Source organism: Balaenoptera borealis (assembly GCF_965194805.1).
Source record: "Balaenoptera borealis genome assembly, chromosome: 6".
Lineage (NCBI taxonomy): Eukaryota > Metazoa > Chordata > Mammalia > Artiodactyla > Balaenopteridae > Balaenoptera > Balaenoptera borealis.
In genome coordinates, this window is record NC_138863.1 from 92,587,329 (window position 1) to 92,614,817 (window position 27,489).

Consider the following 27,489-nt stretch of genomic DNA (forward strand, 5'->3'; position numbering starts at 1 on the left):
TTTTGTTATAACTTATGAATGATGTGAAGGCTTACCCAGTCAAAATAAAGAGAGAGAGAGGAAGAAAAGAAACATAGAAACTATTAAAAAGGGGTTGTGTTTGGGACATGGGACGCTAAGTGGAACAGGAGGTGGGGGATTCGTTGCTTTCCACCATCAGTCCCTCTGTGTTACTTTACTTCTGCTATGGAGCATATTAATACTTTAATTAAGATAAATTAAAACAGAAATGTATATACTCACAGAAAAAGAATTCATTATAATTAATTAAATAAATTAAAATTAGTAATTTAATAAATTATTATCAATAAACTAATTATTAGTGGCATTATTATTAATCACCCTTAATACACACAAAAAACTGTCTATCAAACAGATCAATTCAATGAACCTAAAAATAGAAAAAAAAAAAAAAAGAGTGTCTTTAGAGAATATAGCATCATTTAAACAAGATATTCTGGTAAGGAAGATTTATGTCATACTTTAGTAGAACTAGCAAAAAACACTAAACTCATTCCCAAGTCCTTTATTCGTAACCTGAAAGCTCCTAAAATTAAATTGAACTGCTATTTATTCTATCTCCTCTCCAATCTCTCCTGGTATCTAGCTGGAAATGAAAGTACAACATGAGGAATGTCATTTTCCTGTGTGCTCAGCGGGGCAGCAGGGCTTGGGGGTGCAGGGACCCAGCCAGGACACACTCACTCAGACATCCACAAATAGCTCAGAAATTCTTGTGGTGCTGGTTTGGCTTCAGGCTTTCTGGGAGGGTGGCTTATTCTGCAGGGACTTTGTTCACTTCAATTAGCAGTAGGTGTTCATCTCTTTTTAAAAAATGTTTTAGATATACCTTTATTGAGGTATAATTGATACAGAAAGAACTGCACTTATTTAATGTGCATAATTTGATGAGTTTGGACATATGCAAACACCTGCGATACCATCGCCACAATCAAGGTAACAGACATATCCAACACCTCCCAAAGGGTTCTTGTGTCTCCTGGTTTTGTTTTTATTTTTGTGTGTGTGTGGTGTTAATCTCTTTCGGGGAACTGATATTGCCTACTTTTCAATTTATACTTTATTAACAGCACTTACAATAAATATTCACTGGGCATAATGTCAACTCCTCGTGACATGGTGCCCTTTCTCTATCTGTGTTCTTCTTCTAGGTCCACAAGTGAGAAACGGTGTCATACCCTCAATGGCAAAGGTCAAGCTCAGGTTACACTGCTTTTATAGAGGCCATGAACTGAGGGCTTTCCTGAAATGTGATTCCTGGTCTGACAGGTGTCAAATATTCTCTTAGGAGTGAAACTGTCTTTTTGTTCATTTCTTTTGCCAATAATGTTGACCTTTCCCTTAGAGGTTCAACTTCCTCCTCCCTTCTATTTACTTGCTGTCTACCCCTCCCAGGATCATCACATTTCTTTTTTTTTTCTTTCTTTTTTTTTTTATGATTCAATTAAAACATATTTGCATGCAACCTTTCAAAATTACATTTATTTTTTGTATATAGTCCTATCTATACTCTTGAGATAATGTAGATACCAATAAAAGATAAATTAAAAAATGAGAATCAGAACTGTAGGGTTAAAACTGGTTTGAAAAGTCATTTACCCCAACCTCTTATCTGAGATTTTTTGGGTTTTTTTTTAATTTTTGAATTTTATTTATTTTTTTATACAGCAGGTTCTTATTAGTCATTAATTGTATACACATCAGTGTATACACGTCAATCCCAATCGCCCAATTCATCCTACCACCATCCTCACGCCCCTGCGGCTGTCCCCCCTTGGTGTCCATACGTTTGTTCTCTACATCTGTGTCTCAACTTCTGCCCTGCAAACTGGTTCATCTGTACCATTTTTCTAGGTTCCACATACATGAGTTAATATACGATATTTGTTTTTCTCTTTCTGACATACTTCACTCTGTATGACAGTCTCTAGATCCATCCACGTCTCAACAAATGATCCAATTTTGTTCCTTTTTATGGCTGAGTAATATTCCATTGTATATATGTACCACAACTTCTTTATCCATTCGTCTGTCGATGGGCATTTAGGTTGCTTCCATGACCTGGCTATTGTAAATAGTGCTGCAATGAACATTTGGGTGCATGTGTCTTTTAGAATTGTGGTTTTCTTTGGGTATATGCCCAGTAGTGGCATTGCTGAATCATATGGTAATTCTATTTTTAGTTTTTTAAGGAACCTCCATACTGTTCTCCATAGTGGCTGTATCAATTTACATTCCCACCAACAGTGCAAGAGGGTTCCCTTTTCTCCTCACCCTCTCCAGCATTTGCTGTTTGTAGATTTTCTCATGATGCCCATTCTAACTGGTGTGAGGTGATACCTCATTGTTGTCCCAGAGGTCTCTTAGGCTGTCTTCATTTCTTTTCATTCTTTTTTCTTTATTCTGTTCCACAGCAGTGAGTTCCACCATTCTGTCTTCCAGGTCACTTATCCATTCTTCTGCCTCAGCTATTCTGCCATTGATTCCTTCTAGTGTAGTTTTCATTTCAGTTACTTTATTGTTCATCTCTGTTTGTTTGTTCTTTAATTCTTCTAGGTCTTTGTTAAATATTTCTTGCATCTTCTCGATCTCTGCCTCCATTGTTCATCCGAGGTCCTGGATCATCTTCACTATCATTATTCTGAATTCTTTTTCTGGAAGGTTGCCTACCTCCACTTCATTTAGTTGTTTTTCTGGGGTTTTATCTTGTTCCTTCATCTGGTACATAGCCCTCTGCCTTTTCATCTTGTCTATCTTTCTGTGAATGTGGTTTTTGTTCCACAGGCTGCAGGATTGTAGTTCTTCTTGCTTCTGCTGTCTGCCCTCTGGTGGATGAGGCTATCTAAGAGGCTTGTGCAAGCTTCCTGATGGGAGGGACTGGTGGTGGGTAGAGCTGGGTGTTGCTCTGGTGGGCAGAGCTCAGTAAAACTTTAATCCCCTTGACTGCTGATGGGTGGGGCTGGGTTCCCTCCCTGTTGGTTGTTTGGCCTGAGGCAACCCAACACTGAAGCCTACCTGGTCTCTTTGGTGGGGCTAATGGCAGACTCTGGGAGGGCTCATGTCAAGGAGTACTTCCCAGAACTTCTGCTGCCAGTGTCCTTGTCCCTACGGTGAACCACAGCCACCCCCACCTCTGCAGGAGATCCTCCAACACTAGCAAGTAGGTCTGGTTCAGTCTTCTTTCGGGTCACTGCTCCTTCCCCTGGGTCCCGATGTGCACACTACTTTGTGTGTGCCCTCCAAGAGTGGAGTCTCTGTTTCCCCCAGTCCTGTCGAAGTCCTGCAGTCAAATCCCACCAGCCTTTAAAGTCTGATTCTCCGGGAATTCCTCCTCCCATTGCCGGACCCCAGGTTGGGAAGCCTGACGTGGGGCTCAGAACCTTCACTCCAGTGGGTGGACTTCTGTGGTATAAGTGTTCTCCAGTCTGTGAGTCACCCACCCAGCAGTTATGGGATTTGATTTTACTGTGATTGCACCCCTCCTACCGTCTCATTGTGGCTTCTCCTTTGTCTTTGGATGTGGGGTATCTTCTTTGGTGAGTTCCACTGTCTTCCTGTTGATGATTGGCCAGCAGCTAGTTGTGATTCTGGTGTTCTCAGAAGAGGAAGTGAGAACACGTCCTTCTACTCCGCCATCTTGGTTCGGATCATCACATTTCTAATTTTCATAAATTTACTCTTAATCTCCAAAAATACTCTCCTTGACCATTAGCAACTTATGTGTCCTCCAATTCTAAACACTATAATGTTTATTTTCTGTATTGTTTATCGTCACTGACTTAAAAAAAAAAAAGCTTTTGATATCCTCTGCGTTGCTGGTTTTCTGTGTGTGTGTGTGTGTGTGTGTGTGTGTGTGTGTGTTTGTGTGTGTGTGCATGCACATGGGCATGCGTTATACATACACTAATTTTGAATGCCTTGATGGTAGAATTCCATCTCATATCATATCTTAAAAATACCAGATCTTAATGCTGTGTAAGTATTTAGTAATGGTAAGTGAATGATTGACAAGTATTCTATGCTGGTGGAGCCTGAAGACAAATCTCTGGGAATATTAGGCAAATTTATCCAGCCATTTTCAAAACAAAATTGAAGCCTTAAAAACCAGGGTAACATATGGATTCATGTTTTAGTGAGTAAACACAGTATGGCTTCTTGCCTTTTGTCATAATTTATACTTCCTGCTCTCATGCAACACTCTGATTCTAGATTGGCAGTACTCTTGGTAAAAGGGTGAATACACTTCATCTCAATATATATATTTTCCTGGACTTTCACTGGAGTATTTCATAACGACTGCCTCTTGGTCACCCTGTCGGTTTTAGTTCCTGTGCTGAAATGCATCAAACTGAGCTACAAAGATCTGCCATTTCTCAGTTATGTGTCCATAATCATGAGGCAGACACTGTGCTCCATCTCTGGGAGCAGTCCTCCAATCCAGGGACTGAGGGACTATCTCAACCTGCCAACTTTTTAAACATTAAATGTGTAAACGGAGCTCGCCATTACTATATCTCACCAAATGCCCAGCGTCCTCCCATGAAAGGCAGAAAGTGTTTTACAGGACCTTTGGACGGCTTTGAGTTGTGTGATTTAAATCTTTATTATTATTTTTTGCACATTGCAACTGAAAAAATAAACATTGGGTAGTGAAACAAAACCAAACAAAATCCCCCAAATATCCCAACAAGCTCTCACTTCTGTCTGAGTTGTGCCCTAGCTAGTCCTTATTTTCTGATATGATCAGTTCTATTACTCATGCTATGGTAACATTCTAACCTATACAATTACATGGAAACCAGAACACCAACCCTGGGAAGCCAGAACTTGCAAGGAATTCTGTGCATCCCAGTGCAGTGGATTTAGAGATAAAACATATTACAATAGCCCATCCAATCCATGGAGACATGCTTCTTTCTTCTACTCTGAAGGCCACTCTTTCTTTAGGATATTTTCTTTTTCTTTCCTCTTTCTATTGCCATTACCCTCACCCCAAGGATTTCACAAATGGCAGGGAAATTTTTTCCACTGCAATAGCTTTCACATAAAAAAGAGCAAAAGCATATTTTTCTGAAAGGGCAAGGCAAAGGATACATTCTCTTGCTGATAATCTCACTATTTCACTATGTGCTTCACTGGACCCTAGGTATTATTTTCTTAGCTCAATTAATCTCATTAACCTCAAGAATTTTAATTAACTTTACTTAAGTCAATGCAGGCTCCTCTTGTTTAGCAGGATCGTTTGGAGACATACAGTAAGAATTCAAACTAGGTTAAGTCTGCAGCCTCATTAAAAGTGCAAAAAGTAATCAGTAATGTCTTTCTGTGTGTGTGTGTGTGTGTGTGTGTGTGTTAGGGAAAACATCTGTGCAATTCATTTTTCTATGTTGGAAAACCGAGTAAAACTGGAGGTTATTCACTGTAATAATATTTTAGTCTTACTTATGTAGATTATCAAATAAAAGCATATGCATTTGTGAATTATGCTTTAAACTATAAACTTTTGGCCCTGTGGTTTTTCTGGTCACAAAATATCATTAAGTTAACATTAGTATAAGCTGATGGGCTCAGAGACTTTAATAAAAAATTGTCATTCAATATAATCATGAGGCTAGATGAGGAAGTAGAGGGCTATTTGAACACATAACCCATCCCCTCATGTCCAAATAGCCTTTAAAGTGTGATGATAATGTATTTGGTGGCTGTCAGCCTCAATTCTAATGCTTCTTTACTAAGAAAAAAACCAAATTACATTCATATCAAGTGGATTTTTCCTGTTGTGGTTCAGAGGTGAAAGTTTTGTGGAAGGGAGAAGATCAGACTTCAGGAATGCTAAATTTTCTCATCACTCTAAAGAATAATAATTTGCTGCGGTTCACATAGCATTCATTCCTATACCTAAGCTATATTTATTTCTATTTGTATATTCAAGCTAATATTTCATGCATCTCTTTTTAAGCAGTTGAAAATTTACATCATAAAAATGAGCATTATCAGGGCTGCAGTCCTTCTCAAGATAAAAGGAGTTCTCTTGTCTGCATAATATCTTTATAAGCCTTTTAGGATTGTACCATAACCCCATGAATTAGATTATCACCTGATCCAAGTGATATGCAAACATTATGGTCCATGTTTGGCTATATCGCCCATTGACCCAATCGGTCCACATGGTATTATGGATACCAGGTAAGCTGAAACACACAAGTGATATAAATTGATGCTCCAAAAAGATCACAAGCAATTTAGAGTTGGATGCTAAAGCAGAAATAACATTTATGAGTTAATAAGAGCAGAAGGTCATACGTATGATCTGTTCATTACTCTTCAAGGCAGTCCCCTTTGCCAAACTTTATCATGGTAGATAAAATATTTTTTCTTAAAGCAAAGGATAAATGTCAGCTTCTCAAACTTCTGCAATTCATATCCATTCCCTGTCAAACCCTTTTACTTTCCTACACACAGGTCTAATTAACTCATGACTTCTAAAAATGTTTATGGACAAGAGCTACATGCCAGATACTGTTCTAAAATCTGCAGTGGCAATAATGAAGGCCATCCAGCCCCAGCCCTCTGGAAGCCACATTCAGGAGGAGAAAAAGAGGAAGTCTTACTGACTGTGCTTCACTTCAAGTCACAGGCATCTTCCCTTGCATTTTCATAGCCACCTGCTCATCAAATGCTCCAAAACCAGCTGTATCTGGCCAGTCTGCCCTATATCTGCCGTTAGCAGTTCATTTCCTTAACTGAGCTTCTATGACTTTCCTTACACACAGCTGAAGCGGCTTCCATGGCAGTGTGGATAAGGCCCAGGGCCCGTCATCATGGGGCCCCCAAGATGAAATTAATCAGGTGTTTGAGTTGCCCACGACAGCAACACAAATTGGACTGAATTAGGCAGAAGAGCAAATGTAGTTGCCTATGTTGCCAGGAAAGGCAGGAGTGCACTTAGGGGGGCTGGGACCAGGGCTTGATGCTGCCAGGATTTGTTCTGCTTCAGTTTCTGCCTCTTTCTGAGCATGGGCTTTACTCTCTCCTCCTGCTTTTTCCACCAGGCATGACCGTGGCTATGGCAACTCTCCACCCATATACTTAGAACATCATGGAGAGAAAGAAGAGAGGGTTTCATTTTCCCAACTTAAAGATTCCTGGGAAACAGCTCTAAGTTGCCTAGTTTGTGACACTAGACCAAAGCTTGCACCAGCCCATCCTGGTGACCCACTACTACTGTGGCTGGAGTAGGGGTCTTTCATCACTCGAAGGGAACTAGTTCAAACATGGCCACTTGGAAATCTCTCTGGACAGGCCAGTTACCCAGTCTCTGTATATAACTTAGGTGCCTTACATTTTCTTTTCCATGAGCCTTCCTGCATGGACTCGAGGAAGAGTTATGTCTTCTCATTTGTTCTAGAGAAGAAACTCCCACAGCTGAGTTCACCAGTCAATTACTCTTTTTCCTCCATCACTTGCAATTGTTCCTGACCCTTTTAGATATCTATATACTAGTCCTCATGTCCAAATTCTCCTACAGTTTTTTAAAAATTTACATCTCCATGTGCAGAGTATAGCAGGTATGAGATTGTAAACCTACTTGAGGGCATGGATTAGTCTATTCAAAATGTCTATATGGATTTATTGCTCACTGCAGACAAGGTCAATGAGATCTAAAGAACAGTATAACACGGCCCCATATTTTCAAAGTGCATGACCTACCTTGTTGTGGACCTAGTCTTTATGTGATTGAAAAAGAGCCCAAAATATTGATATCAGCTCTAGAAAGTTTGATTACTCAAGCAGATTCAATATTTGTGGGCATTATATTTACTGTTATCCATTAATTAATGCATACATAACAAAAAAGTGTCTACCTTTGGTTGAGGCACTTTTTTTAGTCTTTAAGAGTCAAATAAAACAAAACAAAACAAAAATCTCTTACTCTAGCACAGACTGAGACATATTCAGTGCATGAAAAATGTTTCTGACGAAAAATACTCAACTATGCAATAGTCCTATGCCCTTACAATTAGTTATTGATAATACCTTTTTGTCATCACTTGTCCCACGTGACTCTTGACACAGAAGACCCTCCGCATCTGAATGCCCACACCACACGTAGCTTCTCCATTCCAGCCAATGGTTGCATTAAGGGCAGTTACCAATGTGTCTTCGGAACAGGGGCCCCAAGCTGATGTCTCCCAGTAGAGTTGCATACAGGAATGGTCATTGCACGAACGATATTCTTGGAGGGCCTGACTAGGGGGGCATGGTTTTCCACCTGCAAAAATCAAAATAAAAAAGAATACAGAGTTGTTGCTGTTATTACCATGTTGCTGCTGCTGTTGTTACTGTCATTCTTATTTTTTGTTGTTTTTACTGTTTTAATGGTCTAGAAAGACAGCATTTTGATACAATCTTCCAAAGGCCTGGGCCACCGCACCCCGCTTCTGATGCTATGGTCATGGTTCTTTTATCCTGAGGACAATACATTGCACCCTTCTCTCCTCAATAACAGGCAACGGTATGCCAATTAGATTTTAAAAATCAGTTGATTCTACCGCTCATCTCTGCATCATGTATCTCTGAGATAAACTCCAAAGAAATCTGCTTTTATTTTAGTATGATTATGCCTACATAAATTAGTCAGTTAGATATAATAGCCCATGACCTTGAAGTGATATAAGATCAAACACAAATACTCAGACACACACATTACCTACATATGGTCTCTCTTTCCTAAGACAGTATTATTTTTCTCAGAGAACCACTTTAAGACATCCATCCTCCCTCAAGCAGTGCATTTTACTGCAGTTTGAGAAATCCAGAAATCTCTCTTAAATTTTGGCAGGAGATAGCCCATCCTTAAACTCTGAAATAATATCTGACAATGTGTTATACACTGGCAGGGAGACCAGACAGATGTGCAGCCTTACACTCTTGGGTGAGTCAGACAATCAGATTTCATTACTATCTTTTCTTCCACAATTTTATATCCATGTCAAAACTGGTATTTATCTAAAGTATTGATTTTATTCCTACTCTCCCACACTACAATGTTTTATTCAGTGGGCCAAATGCTCGGGAAGACTTGTGACCTTAGTTTTGTTACTCTTGTTATTTTTTTCCCCGTTATATTGACTTTTTTCTCCTTCCAGAAATATAACAGACAAGAGGGGGAGGCCACTGCACTTTAAGAATATGAAAATTTTCATTCCTCTTGACCCTGGCCCCATTTCTTAGGACCACAGACAGAATCTTGTCTAAACAGGAGTCCCTCAAAGCCAGTGGCCATATTGCTCTGCTGCCCCAGCTGAGCTGTCGGCAGACGAAGCCAAGGGAGGGCCTGAAAGAAATGAAATGACATATGTGTCTGGGGACAGAGACCATTGCTTTAAATGACAGGAACAGCTGCTTCTCTAATTTGTTCTGAAGTCACCCGTTTATATCCCCATAGCACCTTTTAGCTTCTTGAAAGCCGTTTTCACAGCCTTCATCTTTTCCCCTCTCACCACATGCCAGCCTGACAGAGCAGGAAATGAGGACATACAGATCAGGTAGTCTGCCAATGTTAGTGGCAGCTCCCAGTCAAGAAGCCATGTCTCTTGATTCCTAATTTAGAACTCGTTTTACCAGACATATTCCAATTATGTTCCCAACTGCATGAGCAATCTGAAGCTGGATGTGTATCAACCAAGCCTTGTTTCCTTCCCTAAAAAAGTATAATGAAAACTGACGTCCACCTGATTGCCATGGCCTGTACATAGTATGGGCTAAAACAAGTCATACACATATGGGAACCCAGCATAGATAAACTAGAGGATTAGAGAGAAAAGGCGTGCATGGAAAGCAAACTGTTCATTTGGATTTAGGGAACAGAAACCTTTCCTATTACTCACCTTCTCCAGCCAACGCCAGGATAGTCCTTGACCTGGTCTGTTTCCCATCGGAGTTTTTATTTGAACAAGACTGGGAGCAGGACGACCACTCTGTCCACTCGCTCAGCACACAATCCATCCGGCAGGGAATTTCACACACCATCTGCTCAGGAGGAGGAGATGCTGGGCAGAGAGTCCCTGACACATCTTCTCCTGTAGTCAACCAGAGCAAGACAGATGTCGATTAATGTAAAATCGAGGCCAGTCCCAGGAACATTTAGGTTCATTGCTTCCTCTATTACTTCAGTTTAGCTTAGAAGACTTCACTTCACTGGTGTCTCTAAACCAATAACATGCAAAAACCTGATTTTTTTTCAGCCATTCATAATATTTATTTCAAGAAAAACTGTCAAGAGATAATTTGGCATTTGGAAAGGTAGATACAGCATCAAAACTGCCATTTGTCATCCTTCCCAGGTACAAGTGGGCTTCCTTCAGGAACAATTTAGCCATGGATGGCTGGAGACAGACAGGATTGACATGCTATGGACAACCATGTGTAACAGGTACATGTATTTCTGCAAAATGGGAGTCAGAGGAGTCTTTTGGCCTGAAAAACACAATTTATGTCGAGCAATCTATTCAGCAGCCCCCCGCAAATTATCAGTCTAATTTTTTGTTGGGTGCTTTCACCTCCAAATATGTTACCTTAAGCGAGATTACCACACAGTGATACTTTTATTCTGTTTGTGCACAGTGGTAAATGTGCACAATGGAAATGAATCTGTGGCTAAAATTATATAATGTGTTGAGATAAAAGTTGAAAGCAAGTCCAAAATTTTCCCTAATCTATTCCCTCTTTGAATGATGTGATGAATTAGTGCAACCAAAATACATACACACACACACACACACACACACATATGTATATATGATAATGGGGGATGGAGTTTTACAATTATCAATTAACAGACAAGACAAAGGGGCTCATTTCGAAGTTGCTTTTCCATATCTCAAATGATTACAATGAATTTTTTCTAAGCTCTCTTTTAGGTTACTTATTCACCATTTTTAGAATTCAAATGTTTTTCTTTATAGCTAACAATTCAACTCTTACTATGCCCCCCCCCCATTCACAGTCACCTCATAAATACAGAAGGCATGAAGAATAGTAAAACCATTTATGGTTTGAAGCAACAACATGAAATGCGGAATGGCAACTCTAGGAGACAGGTAGTTTTGTCTTTGTGACTTTATGCCCATGGAATTCTCCTGTCATAATCTGTCTGACACAAAAAATAACTAATATTTATGCAGTCTCTCCCTTGTGCCAGGCACTGTCCTTATAAGATGCTCTTATAGACAGGGTTGACTCATCTTCTTTTATAGATGAGGAGTCAGTGGCTCTGGAAGGAAAACTTGCTCAGGGTCACACAGGCCTGAGTTGGGAAGCAAATGAAAACTTTCTGACTCCAGAAATTCTGGTTTCCCCATTAGACATATTGTGTCTAATTCCAAGAGATGGATATTCCTTTTCAGAGAAAGTAAATAAAACAAGCTGACAGTGAGCAAGACTGCCTGGAGGAGAAGCTAGTGCCCTCCTAAGATCTGCACTCATATTTGTAAATGAGGCCAGGCTCACTGCCCTTGAGGTACAAATAAAACTTTTCAAGCATATTATGAGAAGTAATGGAGATTCTAGCAGATAATCGAGCTGAAAGACCAGTTCCAATCACTCTTTTCAGTCTCAATCTATTTTCAGGTTGAGTCCGCACTGTATAGTACATGCAAACATGCACACGGATGTGCACGGACGCGCACGCGCACGCACACACACACACACACACACCCCCAATACAGCTTAGGGGGAGTGCTTTCCCAAGTACAGAAGTAGGCAGGTCAAACTAAACATACAAACTACATCTAATCAAAATTCAATTTCCACATCTGTGAATATTATGAGGATAATTTTTTTACAGAAAAACACTTTAAAGCAGTGTCTTGCAAATAACATTTTGATGAATAAGAGATATTTGAAGAGCTCTTCCTTTAAACAGTGGGGGGGAAGCTGAGACGTCCTAGATTAAAAGAGTAAAATTGGTCTCACCACTGGAGAGTAGTGTGTGTTGAAAATGCCAATTGCCATGTAAACTTCCTTCAATGGAAATGGTATGTAGTATTTTTCAGTCTTATTTGACCAACGGCCATCCTTTTTTAGGGAGCACCTCTCCCAGAAATGGTATTTTTATTAACATATTTTGAGAAAACCCTGCCTTCAAGAGTTACAAAATTATCAACTACTATTTGATGAGCATATACCATGTCCAAGGCATATAATGGCATAAATATAAGTGAAGATACTACGATTTATCCGCCTAGAACTCATGATTAGTAACAGAGATGAGCTATAAATACATAAAGATAAAACCTAGTCCAAAAGTAAATGTCAAGTTGCAAATGTGTGTTTTAAATAAAGAATGCTGTAGTGATTTAGGGAAGAGAAGGACCTCTGGGGAACTAGTCTGAGAACAGAAGGCTTACAGCAAGGAGAAAGAGACAGGGTGAGAATTGGTGGCAATCAGGGAGGGCATGCCAGTCAATGCAACTGTCAACAAAGGTATAGTGATGGGAGAATACAAGGTATGTGGAAGACTGTTAATCCTGAAGCTGCCTGAGGAGAAGAGAAAGCCCATGTTGGAAGAGTTGTTTGACATCAAATTCTGAATAACTTAGACGGACACACCAATTTTGTTCTATTTCCGCCTTCCTTCAATTCCCAAACGCTCAGGTTTCCCGTTACCTAAATTTAACTTCCTCCCCAGTCATCCATCATTCAGCACCCTTAGTATCCACTTCTGGTGCTGGGATGCTTTTTAAAACCTAAGCTTTCCCATAAACTGATATACCCATTTCCACAGTGCAGTGAAATGTCAATACTCCCACCAACACTTTGATAGCTTGTCGATATGGACTAATTTGGAAATGTGAGCAATCAGATAAGTTATTCTTTAGCGAAGCCAAGCTAATAGTCATGGGCAGGCTCTTCAATTCTTGTGTGAGCTATTTTATAAGAAATCTTGCCAAAGAAAAGCTGCACGATGGGATCCTAGTCACAGGTGGCCTAGCCAGACACAGTTAAGTATCTGAAGGTGAAGCCCAGCACCACTTATCCTCTTGAGCATAACACTTAACTTCTTTGAATCTCAGTTATCTCATCTGCAATAATGAAATAATAACACCTACTTTTCAGAGATAGTCTAGGGATTATAAATCACTTATACAACAAACACAGCAGGGTGTCCAACAACAGAGGGAGGACTCAATATAGAGGAACCTTTAAAACCTTTTAAATAATGTTGTTTGGGGCTTCCCTGGTGGTGCAGCGGTTAAGAATCCACCTGCCAATGCAGGGGACACGGGTTCGGGCCCTGGTCCGGGAAGATCCCACATGCCGCGGAGCAACTAAGCCCGTGCGCCACAACTACTGAGCCTGCGCTCTAGAGCCTGCAAGCCACAACCACTGAGCCTGCGTGCTGCAACTACTGAAGCCTGCGCACCTAGAGCCCGTGTTCCACAACAAGAGAAGTCACTGCAATGAGAAGCCCACGCACCGCAACGAAGAGCAGCCCCGCTCGCCGCAACTAGAGAAAGCCCGCGTGCAGCAACGAAGACCCAACACAGAGAAAGAAAGAAAGGAAGGAAGGAAGGAAGGAAGGAAGGAAGGAAGGAAAGAAAGAAAAAAAAATGTTGTTTGCAAAGATGTACACCGCCAAAACCCAACAGCATTCTTGATCTAAAAACTCTAGATACTTATTCCATAACCATGGAAAGCACTTGCTTTACTGTGCATATATGGGTACAAATAACCACCAACAACTTCACAGACGAGTTCACATAATATATAAAGACTGCTTATAATTATCCAGATCATTTTATTTATATGTGGCTCATCTAAACCATTTAAGAGCCAAAAATAAAGCCCATAAGCCTGCATAACCTCATCTGCCCATCTACATTGGTAATAATGATCTTCCTATTGCACAGAGAGAACTTATTTCAAAAGAAGAGCATTTATACTTTCTTGTTTTCATTTTCATGGATGGATCAATGAGACCAACTGAAATCTCAGGCAAGTGTGGAAAATAAAGCAGCACCTGGGACAGAAACTTAGTCATTAAAAGTGATTTTCACAAGCTCTTATAATCTAATATTACAAAAAATTGAGTATATTTAAGAGGGAAATTGAATTCATCTTTCAAGAAGACTCTAAGATTACTCCCAGTTCTTACCACACTCCCTGGAATCAGTAATGACAAACTGCACATTCTCTCCTCACAGAGTAGACTTACTTAAACCAATTGTGATTCTGAAAATATGGGATATGGTGCTGCTCCAACCTTGTCACTCACGATTTTTTAATAATTTAATATGGTGAAATCCACCTTACATAAAATTAAACATTTTATTTTTTATTTTTGTTATTATTATTTTTTGGCCGCGAGGCATGCGGGATCTTAGTTCCCCGACCAGAGATCGAACCCGTGCCCCCCGCAGTGGAAGTGTGGAGTCCTAACCACTGGACCGTCAGGGAAGTCCAAAGTTAACCATTTTAGAGTAAACACTTCAGCGGCATTTAGTAAATCACGATGTTTTGGCAACTACCACCTCTATCTAGTTTCAAAACGTTTCATTACTCCAAAGTAAAACCCTTTACCCATTAAGCAGTTTCTCCCCATTACTTCCTCCCTCAGACCCTGACAGCCAACAATTACTGTTCTATCTCTACAGATTTATCTATTCTGAATAGTTTATGTCAGTGGAATCATATAAGTTGTGATTTTTTGCATCTGGGTTCTTTCACTTAGCATAATATTCTGGAGGCTCATGAATGTTGTAGTATATATCACTACTTCATTCCATTTTATGATGGAATAATGTTCCACTGTATATATATACCAAGATTTGTTTATCCATTCATCCAAACTCATACTTGTTTGAGTCCCTGAGTTCAATTATTTATATATATATACCTAGGGATGGAATTCCAGGGTCATATTCATCACTCAGTTTTGTTTGTCTGTGATTCTGGAGACCCTGGCATAGATGACCAGACTAGGGCCTGGCCCTAGTTCATACTACTGTTCTCATGCTTGCCAATTCCTGGCTAAAAACAACAGTTCTTAGATGAGAGAAAGAAAGATTCTTTTCTTTTTTTTTTAAGTATAGTTTATTTACAATGTTGTGGAAGTTTCAGGTACAGCAAAGTGATTCAATTATATATATATATATATTCTTTTCCAGATTCTTTTCCATTATAGGTTATTACAAGATACTGAATATAGCTCCCTGTACTAAACAGTAGGTCCTTGTTATCTATTTTATATATAGTAGTGTGTATCTGTTAATACCAAACTCCTAATTTATCCCTCCCTCTGCCTTTTCCCTTTTGGTAACCATAAGTGTGTTTTCTATGTCTGTGAGTCTATTTCTGTTTTGTAAATAAGTTCATTTGTATCATTTTTTTTTTAGATTCCAAATATAACTGATATCATATGACATCTCTCTTTCTCTGTCTGACTTACTTCACTTAGTATGATAACCTCTAGGTCCACCTGAGAGAAACCTTCTTGAACATATGAATAAACTCAGGATTCCCTAAAAAATGCTTCTTTTTCTGGTTCAAATGTATACGGTACTTAAAGTATAAATAGCTCATGACAGACTCTCTTTGGCTACTGGTCAAGCAACCATGTAAATTTAACACCAATGTAGCTTTCAGATTTTGGGCTTTCCACATCAACCTAATGTTTAAACCATACCTATGCTATATACTTTATCCTGTGGCTTTCTTTGTTTTATAATCCTAAGGAACTAGAATTTAGTATTATGAGCTACCATCTCTCTTTTGTAATGATAGAAGAAACAGCTATAATTCTTAGTTTTCTAACCTATACTGTAAGTGTCCAAAATTAGAAAAGTTATAGACAAAATAGAAAGAGAAACCCAGATACCCACAAATCTACAGTCATATTTTTAAAGTAGACCAGCATCTTATCATTATACACACTTCAAACTACCTTATCTTCCAAAAATAATGCAATATGGGTACTTTGTCGATATTTCTCTTGTGTGTTATTACACTCTCTATGGAAAATAATGAAGCAGTTATCAGAAATACATGTCATAAAATTTTATGTCCTATTTAAATCTCAGAAAAGAATGTCAATAAACGTTGATTCAACACCTGCCGACAGCTGAGTAAGATGTCAACGGATGGTACATAGCAAATTTACTGGAATTCATATGCACTTAATTCCATTTTTTAAATTTAAATATCTCCCTAAATGCAAGTAGTTTCTGGCCACTTCTGGACTAGGGGCCCTAATCAGCTAAGGAAATGTTTATATTTCAAACCAATAAAATATGAAAGAAAGCTAAGGGCTAAACAGAAGTCATGTGCAACTATGCAATGTCAACAATTCAATTAATGTTTCTGCTTGCTGATTTTACCATTTGAAGTGTATTTGTCTATCTAGTTTGCACATATAGGAAGGCAAATTTTAAAAATCTGATGTTAAGTATTATCATATTTATAATAACAGAAACAACAACTGCAATAACAAAATGGCATCAACATGTGATGTTTGGGAAAGCACAGAGTGGGCTATACTCTGAGCAAACCATATTGTCTACTGAATATCCATATTGACATCATTAGTTAGGTACTATGGTCACACCTAAGGTACAGAGAGGTTAAAAATACTTGCTCAAGAGTCACATGGCTTGTACATGTCTGAGCTAGAACTAGAAAACATACCTGTTAGACATTACAAGCTATATTCTTAACTCTTTTGCTATATTGCATCCTGGTTCATATCTCACATATGTCTTTCTCATTACATTACTTTTAGCTGATGCCAAACCACAAAGAAGGGATTCTATACAATTCATTGGCAGCTAGCCAGTAAATTTAGTATTGGAAAAAATAGGCCGAAAGGAGTGAGCAGTTCCTTGATTATCTAGGAGCTGCATCATAAGATGAGGCAGAATAGGGCAATACTTTTCAAAAATAGAAAAGATAAGCAGATGAAGAAGAGTTCAGAATGGAGAGATGGAAGATTAAGATAGAACGCAAGACCAAATAGGAACAGGTATGGACATTCAGCAAAAACAGTACAATGTATGAGTAGATAAATGACACAAACACAAGCAAAAAATATAATGATGTAAAGATGCTCACAAAGTGAAAAACAACAAAACTCTAATAGTTGATAAAAGGAAAAACAAGAGAGAACATAAGTGCAAAGGCTAAAATAAACATAGTGGAAAATTCAAACAAACGTTAAAAGGAAAAGACTTTAGGAAAGCAATAATAACAGCTAAAAATAAGAAAACAGTATTTCCAAGGTAAAGATGTTTACAAAAGCCAGAAGTTAGCTGAAATTGCACCTAATGGCAGGTGAGTTGTTTGTTCAGAAGCCTAACTGACCAGCTATACGAAGTTCCTCAGCATACAAGAATATAATAGCAGCTCACACCTTGATCACTTAGAATGTACCCAGCATAATTTACATTTTACACCTATTTATTAACCCATTTAAACATCAACAATAGTAAACAAAAAAGCATCAATAATAGTAAACATGTATATTGTACATAATAGATGTTAGTGATTACTCTAAGTGAATTACATGTATCAACTCATTTAGACGTCACAACAAAACTATGAGGTAAGAATTACCATTATGTTCATTATACATACGAGAATATTAAGTCTTAGGTAAATTAAAATTACCTGCCCAAAGCCAAACACAAGTGAAATGCTGGAGCTTGAATTTGGACCTGGGCAATGTGGCTCTAGGGTCCGTTTCTTAAATACAATGCTTTATTGACATGCATTGTTTCTACTCACTGTCAGGACAATATATACACCCGGCTACACAAAACCCGATCTAGCAGAGAATCAGTCAAGTGTAAAGCATCCCAACACCTTTAGCTCATGAATCCTGTGTGTTACTCAGGGTGAGAGAAGATGCAAAACAGCAGAAACAGTGTATGATTTAGGAGCAAACTACAATTGCTCAAAAAAAAAAAAAAAATCCAGGTAAAATCTAATAAAATGTCTCAGTGGGGAAATGTCACATTTTCTTGGTCTCAGTCACACATTCCAGGGGGAAGTAACCACTATTTTATGTGTGTGGGAAAGGTCCGAAAATTAAACACTTAGGTTTACAAAAAAATAACTAAGTAGTTCTGTTTTTGACACCTACCAAAATGGGACCTTGAAAAAAAAATTTTTTTTTTCTAACAATGACATCAATTTGCTCACAAGCCCTAATTTCTGGTTGGTAGCCAGGGCCAGATGGGAGTTGGGGAAGGAAGTGGGGAACAGAAATATATCCATTTAAAGTAACTCAGCACCTCATGATCAAACTAAATCTTTTCAAAGTTAACTCAGTCTCAGTTTCTCAACGTTTCTCCCTCTCCTTTCGTCCCTTCTCTGTGGGTGGCAGCTGAGTGTAAGAGGAATGTCTGTTTCAAAGTTGCACATTCTCCCTTGAATTCAGCTGGTTCGCTACTGAGCTATTTCCATCAACTTGGTCTTTGTGTATCATTACCTAGTCCTTGAAGGTGCATCTGCATCCTCTGCTAATTTCTAGGGTCCCTGTCACAGCTTCTGATTTTCTAATCCACACACTTTATACTCACCTAGGCCTGACTCCAAGCTAGTCCCAGTTTCCTGGGGCAGTCAACACCTCCACTTCCCACAGTGGGGCATGACTTCAAGATCACCCCGAGGTTATAAATAAACTGGGGAGACCAGGTTGGGAGGGTGATGAGCAGCTGGCTTACACCCACTCTGTGCCTCAACACACCACATCACTGCTTCACTACAGCAACACATCACTTTATGTTGGGATGCAAGGAACCCTGTGTGCAGAGGCGCTTCCTACGGTCTCAAGCCTGGGAATGAGGCACCGGCCCCTCTGCTTTTGCTTTCCCTTTAACCTATCTGAAACGTCCATAGTTTTCATTTCCTCAGCCCAACGTTTCATGTGCAGAATGAGATGGGGCCAAGGACCCTCATGTCCATGTACCTCTTCTCGACATCCTCCCTGGATTCCTCCTTTCTGATCCAGAAAACGGGCCAATGCAGGATTCTGGCTTATGCTAAATCTGTATTCTGAGTCTTCTGGCCTCTCATCTTGATATCTGGAGGGAGCTCTTTGGAATTTACAAAACACTTTTCTTTCATATGCCTGGCTCTTGCATACAAAAGCCTGTTTTTCAGGATTATTGTCTCCGAAAAGAGCTTCAAGATTTCATTTTTGGGCACAGATTTGTTCTGTCTGTTTGCATTTGAGATATAATAATCTTAACTTTTTTGGACACAGTAGGTAGCTCAGAAATTTGGTGAGGTTGCACCAGGGTGGGGTGGTGATAGGGTGGGGAGGTCCTGTCCGAGAAGGCACAGAAGCAGACACCAAAAGAAAAGCACACTGATATATCTCAAAACAAAATTTGAGGACATCTGCTTAGTGTGGAAACCCTGCTTCTCATGAGAATTTTATAGAGAGACTCTGTATAATTTTTTAAAAGATGAATGCAGAATGACAGTAATGGAATAAATGCCCTTAGTAGTGCAAGACATGCTTCTTCAAAAGGGAAAATCTTGGAGTAAATAAACAGCACATTATAAAGGGCAGAATATTTGATGAGGAGTTGTGACATCTGGATTTCAGTTCTGCCTTGAATACTTACCAAAATGTGACCCTAGAAAATGGTTAAGCATTTTTAGGCTTCAGATGCCTTGTGTAAGTAGGAGGTGGGGCACTGCTATCATCCTTGATTATATTATCAGGTCTGATGATAGATCAAAGAGGCTAATGTAAAATAATACTTTGGAAATTGCAAAGCACCGTTTATATATAATGTAGCTTTTAATTACTGGTGAAAATGGGGCTAAAGGACATTCCAAGTAGGAAAATGATTTGAGTCAAAGATACTATCTTTCTTCTCCATCCCAATTTTGTCTTAGCTAGAGAAATAAGAGGAACTGAAACGATTATAAAGGCAGAAATAATATTACTCATTTCATCTATCTACTCGTCTAGCTATATATCCAGATATTAAGAAAAAGGATGTGGACCAGCTTGAATATGTGGTATACTTTTAGAAAGCACTTCAAGTTGTCTAAAAGTTTTCAAATGTTTGAAAATCAATATTTTTAAGTTAAACTGGGGAAGTCAACAGAGTAAACTGACATATCAGTAAAGCATGATCATTTCTCTCTGTAATTAACCTACAGGAACATAAGTTTAATGCCTATAAGTGGGAAATATATTATGATTTATTTAACTACCTCACTTTAACTGCACAATTAAGATGTTTTCAATTTCTCTGTGATAAGTAATACTGCAAAGAACATTCTTCACTGTATCATTGACTGCTTTCCTAAGAATAAATTTCTAGAAATGGAAAAACGAAGTCGAGGAATGTGAACGTCATTAGTGTCCATGCATGAAAAATACTGCCAGTTTGCTTTTTTTCCATTATTTATCATCACCCTTCGTTTTAAAATTTATATACAATAAAATTCACTCTTTGTGCTATACAGTGCTATGGGTTTTGACAAAATGCATAGAACCTTTCATCCACTACCAAAACCAAGAGACAAAACAATTCTATCACCACAAAAATCTCCTTGTGATGTCCCTTTGGTGTCAACCCCTGCCCCCGATCTTAATGCCCAGGAAACGCTGATCTGTTCTCTGTCCCTATAGTTTTGCTTTTGTCCCCCAGAATGTCATAAAAACGGAATCACACAGCCTGTAGCTTTTGTAGCAAAGTACATTTGAGATGGATGCATCCACACTGCTGCATGTGTGAAGAATAATTCACTCTTTTTTGTTGCTAAGTAGTATTCCATTGCATGGATATAGCATGTTTTGTTTATCTATTCAGCTGAAGGACATTTGGGTTGTTTCCACAGTTTGGTGATTATGAATAAAGCTGATATACAGGGTCTTGTGTAAATACAAATTTCCATTTCTTTTGGGTAAATGGTTAGGAGGATAATTGTCGGGTCATATGTAAGTGTAGATTTTATAAGACACTGTCAAACTGTTTTCCAAAGTGGCCATACCGTTTTTCATTTGATCAACAATGTATGGACTTTCTGGTTGCTCTGCCTCCTTACCAGCACTTGACATGACAACTTCTTCATTGCTTGTTTAATTTTCATCATTCTTATAGCAGTATAGTGGTAATGCACTGTAAATTTGGTTTGCATTTTCCTCATCACTAATGATGTTGAACATCCTTTTATGTCCTTATATGCCATTTCTACATCTTCATTGGTGAAGTGTCTATTCAAATCTTTGACTCATTTTTTAAATTGGATTGGGTTACGGATTGAATATTTGTATCACTCCAAAATTCATATATTGAAGCTCCAACCCCCGATGTGATGGTATTTGGAGGTGGGGACTTTGGGAGGTGATTAGTTTTCGATGAGGTCATGAGAGTGGGACTCTCATTAGGAGATTAGTGTCCTTATGAGAAAATGAAGAAAGGGCACACAGCGAGAAAGCGGCTGTCTACAAGCCAAGAAGCAGGCCCTCACCAGCCATCAATCTGTCTGACATCAACCTTGATTTTGGACTTCAAGGACTGTTCGAAATAAATGTCAGCTTTTAAGTCACCCAGTCTATGGTATTTTGTTACAGAAGCCAGAGCTAAGACAGGTTGTTGGTTTTCATATTATTGTTTTGAGAGTTCTGTATATATTCTGGATACAAGTTCTCCATCAGACTTGCGATATGCAAATATATGCTCACAGTCTGTGGTTCTTCTTTTCATTTTCTTAAGAGTATCTCTTGCAAAGCAAAGTTTTTCATTTTTAACTAAACTTTTAACTTAAGTCCCATTTGTCAACTTTTTCTTTATGGGCTGTGCTTTGATGCCATATCCAGTTTGCTTTTTAAAAGACAAATTTGCAGGAAGGAACAGAAAGTGGATTGTCTGCTGCAAACAATGAGTTGAAACTTACATATTAGGACCTAAAATTTCATAATTTTGGATATAGTGACCTCTCTAACTAGTGCATCCTAGTATCTAATGCTAACGCAAGTTTTTCAAATATGGTGTGAAAGCCTAGTTTTTCCATGGAAATTATTTACTGATGTAACAGCTGAGAGTCCAGCATTATAACATACTGACAATATGTGTGATGCAATGATAATTAGCTTCTGGGTAAAACCCTTATGTAGTATCCAAGCAGTATGATGCACCATCTATGAAGATGGGACTTTGTCTTTTATAAAACTGCATCAAACATCTGGCACGATGTCTGGTACGTAGTAGATCTCAACAAATTTTGGCTGAAGGAATGAATGAGAAGGGAAAGATATTTAGTCTATTTAAGGTATGAGCTGTAGCTTATGCTTTTGTAGTATGCATCCCAACTCCAGTGGAGTATGCAGTGAGATGCCTGTGATGAATCCATATGGGGATGTCAGGCACTAACTGGGAAGTAGGTCAGATTTCTAACCCCAACATTAACTGAGAGATAGTACAGCATAACGGATTCTGGAGTCAGACTGCCTGGGTTCCAATCCTACCTCTGACACTTATTTCCTAATACTTAACTGCTGTACAATGAGGAGTTCTATTTCATAGGGGACTGTGCTGAAAAGAGTACCTTTTTCCTAGCACTCCTATTCTCCTGGGTTATTGTAAAGATACAATCAGTTGATATATGTAAAGTCCTAAGATGGGAGTCTGCAACATAGTAGTTAATATTACAGTTATATGATTGTGGTAGTAAGGTACTGAAAGTTACAGACCATGGCAAACTATTTTCATCCCAACAATTTTTTAAGCTCAAGCCTCTGGGAAGCTTGTCTTTGAACAAAGCACAAGAAAATAAGCTTGCTTTTTTCTTGAGTTGGTACATCCTCTTCGTTTCTGTCTAAATCACATGCCTGCAACTGTGGGAACTATAATATTGCCAGTTCTTCCCTTCAGACCCTGCACCATTTGAGATCCACGAAGAATATGTAGAGCTCACCAGCATCTTCTAAGGATTTTTGTACTGGGGAAGAATTCTACAAAAGCAGAACTTTTTAAAGCAGTCAGATAACCCTGATTGTGTAATTCTCAGGGGACAACCATACTATTTCCTTTTAAAAGTGTTGTTGATACCTTGTTTCTATGCCTGATCCCCTGGCTATTAAACTGTTCTTATGCAATTTTGCAGAACATGGCAGGGGTCTAATGATTACTTTTTGTACCACATTAAAGAAGTATAATAAAAACACCAAACCACAAATCTACATTGAAGGTTTGCAGTGTTGAACTAGTGGAGAATCATGCTCGAATATCATTTTCTTATTGAAATGTTACAAACTAATTAAGACTCTAAAATCATGATTGGATACTACTTTTACAATTTGTTTCACAAACTTATTTCAGATACAGGATTACAGTACCACAGACCAGAGAACACATAAACTGATTCTCAGAATATGTTTCATCATCCAGCAGAATTTGAGATCAAAACAGAAAACAAATAGCTTTTAAAAACTTAGTTTGGTCTTTTATAAACCAGACAGATGAAAAAAATTAAATCTCCAAATGAAAATTAGGTAGGTAATAATTAGAAAAACAGGATGGTGAAAGAATGAACACTGAAGGTTTATTAAAGTTCTTATTCAAGTCAAGCTGATGTCAGGTGGAAATCTGTATGTGTAATAAAGAAAAATGTTTTCACCTAGATTAATTATATGGTTGGTATGAGGTCCAAGAATATATCGATTTCCACTATAATAATTTTTACCTACTATACCTCACTAGTATTGTCTTAAGACTGTTATTGATGTCTTCCAGCAATTGAATGAATTCTAAAGTAGAATAAACCTTATCTCTATTTGTCTATCTTCCCCAAACTGATCTACAATTATAATGATAATTCAATTGGCACTGCCGTTTTTCCAGCCAATCTCAAGTAGCCCCCAAAAAAATCAATAAATAAACTTAAGTAAAGTTTAAAATATTAAAATAAAATGTATGCTGAGAGACTTCAAAATACAAGGTGCAAAGTCAAGCAAATATTTCAAACCTCACTTTTATACCATTGCCAAATTTGCCTCGATACTTCATGAGAGTAATTGTAACATTTGATTCAAGCTGTACGCTCGGAGTAATAAAAGATAAATACAGACATTTGAAATCTGTGTACTCCTTTTTCTTCTGCACTGAGCCCAAGGAGAAATATGTCCTTATTTCATGAAATAAATATTATTTTATTGGATGTCTGCTTTACTTAAGAGGTCAAATCCTTAATTACATCATTAATAATTATGTTGACATTTACTGCCTGCAAGGCATGGTTTCTTTGGAAGCAATTTAAGAACACTAGATATTTCAGATTATTTATCTTATTCTAACTGGACACTGGTTAGAAGAATAATTTTCTAATCCTTCCAGGCAGTTAACATAGCACTTACTAGGTTATTTGTAAATAGGCACTTTTTCCTGAGACGTAATAAATGGAAAGAAACGTCTGCTTAATAAATTTAAGGTTGCATAACGTCTTAAGCCTTTAGCCCATTACACTGATTGCTTGGCCAGAGAAAACGATGTGTCTTCTGTATTTCTGAATGCCCAGTGCCTAGAACAGTACCTCGTTCATAATAAATATTCAATAAATGCTAATTGAACTAAAGTGTAATTAAGCTGAACAGATGTTTTAGAGTCTGAGACATTTCTGGCACCCATAGGGGTAGCACAAACTGAGGAAATTTTTAAATGCATAGGAATGTACCAACACAAATATACCTGATCAAGGTGCTACTGTTATGAGTAAAAACATTGATTTAGAAGCAGAAAGGCCTGGGTTTGAATTCTAGCCTGTCCTTAATAGTGGGGCGTCACTGGGTAAGTTATTTCAATTCTCTATATTGGCTTCCGTATCTAAATACACGAATAACGATTCCTACCAGTACATCACAGAGTTATGTGATAATTAAATGAGTTACGATTAAAGTAACAGGTGCACAGTAAGTGTTCAGTATGTCTTGGTGGTGATGGTGATGATCATGACAATGATGATGACATATGTCTACAAACCTTTATTAATGCCTTTAGATTTTGCGTAAATTCATTGTAGATATAAGCGAACGTGTGAAAGACTATTCCAGCACAGGAGAGGAGTTAGGAAGGATGTAGAAAATAATGAATACACCAAAAGGCATTTATGCAAAGATATGCAAGGCACCACCTGATCTGTCAGTTTGCTTGCTTAGGCAGTGGGTTTACCTATCCATGGTTTTTATTTTGTTTGGGGTAATACTCCATTAGCATACATTTCCTCAGGGGGAGATGCTGAGAAGCAATGCTGACTGGCAAGAGGAACGTGTCAAAAGGAAAAGTTTGCAACAGGGGTTGCATTTAGGTAATCAAAAATAACTGAAAGTGCCAAGGGGGAAGATAGCAGAATATTCAAAAAAGAGTCAAATTCCCATTATATATACCTCTCAGAAGATACAGGAGCAAACTTGCTCCGAGGCAATCAGGGGAGGTACCTCAGTGCTACTGAGCATCCTTAAAATAGGAACACTGGCATTGGCCGCCTGAGCACCTGATGCGTTACTCTGCTTACAGACCTGGCGTCCTGTGATTTTCCAATCTAGTTTGCGCAGATCAGCCAAAGTTCAGGAAACCACATTTTCTTTCCCGGTGAAATTTCACAAACTGTGAAAGCTTAACCACCAGTCTGTTTTATACAGCAAGCATAAGCCTGGCTGACTTACGAGATCTTCGCTAGGCATATCAAACCCATCCTTGGACATCTGGGTACCACGGGGCACTTGTGTTCAACTCAGAAGTAACTGTACATTGTTTACCATCAGGCTTGACAGAGGTTCCAGTAATGTCATACATATGAAATTTCAGCAACATAGAAAGGGAAATCTATTCTGTTTCCCTCATTAATTGCTTTACCTGAAATCTCAAGCCTGTAGGAAATAATTCTGACCCACTCTTCCAAACTGAGATGTGTAAATGGAAGAGGAATATGTGTGATAATTTGCCTCAAAATACAAAACCCCCAAATTAGAGAAAGAAATATTGTTTCTCTAACTTAGAAAATGCTCTTCAATTCTCTTCATTATTCAGTTACTATAATGGAAGAGGATATCCTGACAACTGATTTTGGCAGAAGTTGTTATACTTATGTGTGCAAAGGAATAAGTATGTAAATGGAGAAAAATATAAAACTTTCAATGTTAATCTATATTTTAATACCCAAGCATATCTTGACAAACTTTCAAACACAGAATGCATGAAATCCATAAAATATATAAGAGCATGATTGCATTACTGTTTCTAACTTATTTTCCCCCTCAACAAAGTTCTGCCTTTGAATTCTTATTTATTATGCCTTTTATTCAACTGAGTGCCCAGGCAGAAAATACAATAAAGCTTTGCTAATTTCATAAAATACTGAAACTGCAAATAGAATTTCACTATCTTTATGTACTCCTGGGCCTATCTCACAGCTTAATCTAAAAACCTAGTTAAGGAAGCCATGATTTCGTAGACCCTTATCCTCATAAATTACTTTCAGCACCTTAGAGAAGAACTTTTCAAACAAAACTCAGAAATAACATTTCCACTTGTTCAAAAGAAGAACTAATTCACAAAGATCAAGAGATTAAAGAAGACAACAAATGTGGCCAATGTCCTGACACAATCCTTCCAAAGCAAGTATGTCTCCTACCCTCTTGCAAGGTCTAGAACTGAAACAAAATCTTGCAAGAAAGTTAAAACTACTTCTAGGTGGTCATCTTTATTAGGTCAACATTTTAAAACTTACTGTACTGTCCTAATTTCCTAATCTATATATCTCCTTCTGCTGAAGGCATATGGCGCTCTCCAGGCCACCATTCTCCTCCGTACATTACAGAAAACAAACGCTTTATTCCAAACGACTCCTCTCTCTATAAGGACTTTGACTACTGGTTTTAAGAATTTGTATAACCTGCCTCAGAATCTGTGGTGCCTGTAGAAGAAGTTGAGAACAGTCTCTGTTAAAATGCTTACATCTCTCTTTACCTTCTACCAAAGGCATGACTTTTAAAACTTGAATATTCATTATAAACCATGCTAGAGATGCTTATTAGAGTTCATATTCTTATTTTAATAGGTCCATTTCCATCTGTTCCCTAGTCCTTAATGTCAGCAACCTTATATGCTAAACACAGGAAAGATGGTAAACAGAAGGAAAATCCAGATAAAAAGTATATAAATAGACATAGTAACAATGTTAAGTGTTTCTTATTTCCCAAAAAGAAAAATGGCTTATATAGGAAAAGCACATATACTACCATTAATACATAAAGTCTATGGGATAGGTTATCATCTAGAATCAGAGCTTTCAACTTACTAGTTTATTTCTTTTTCTCCCACTTGAAACATACTGGCATGCAAATTCTCATAATAAAGTTCAACATTATTACCATTATTCTTATTCTTATTCTTACATGAGACTCTGAATTTTACTACAAAGGAAACATTTTTAAAAGTCTTCTAGTTT

At 38.2% G+C, this 27,489-nt stretch overlaps 1 protein-coding gene across 2 annotated transcripts in view; it reads right to left on the reverse strand.

The window, feature by feature from the left end:
* The window catches only part of THSD7B (thrombospondin type 1 domain containing 7B), a 1,176,114-nt gene that overhangs the window by 408,493 nt on the left and 740,132 nt on the right, over window positions 1-27,489 (reverse strand). For both annotated transcript variants that reach the window (XM_082395801.1, XM_082395802.1), the window contains 2 exons: window positions 9,912-10,103; window positions 8,059-8,293 (listed from right to left, as the gene is read on the reverse strand). In XM_082395801.1, coding sequence (XP_082251927.1) covers window positions 8,059-8,293; window positions 9,912-10,103 — 427 coding nt within the window. The remainder of the gene's footprint in view (window positions 1-8,058; window positions 8,294-9,911; window positions 10,104-27,489) is intronic.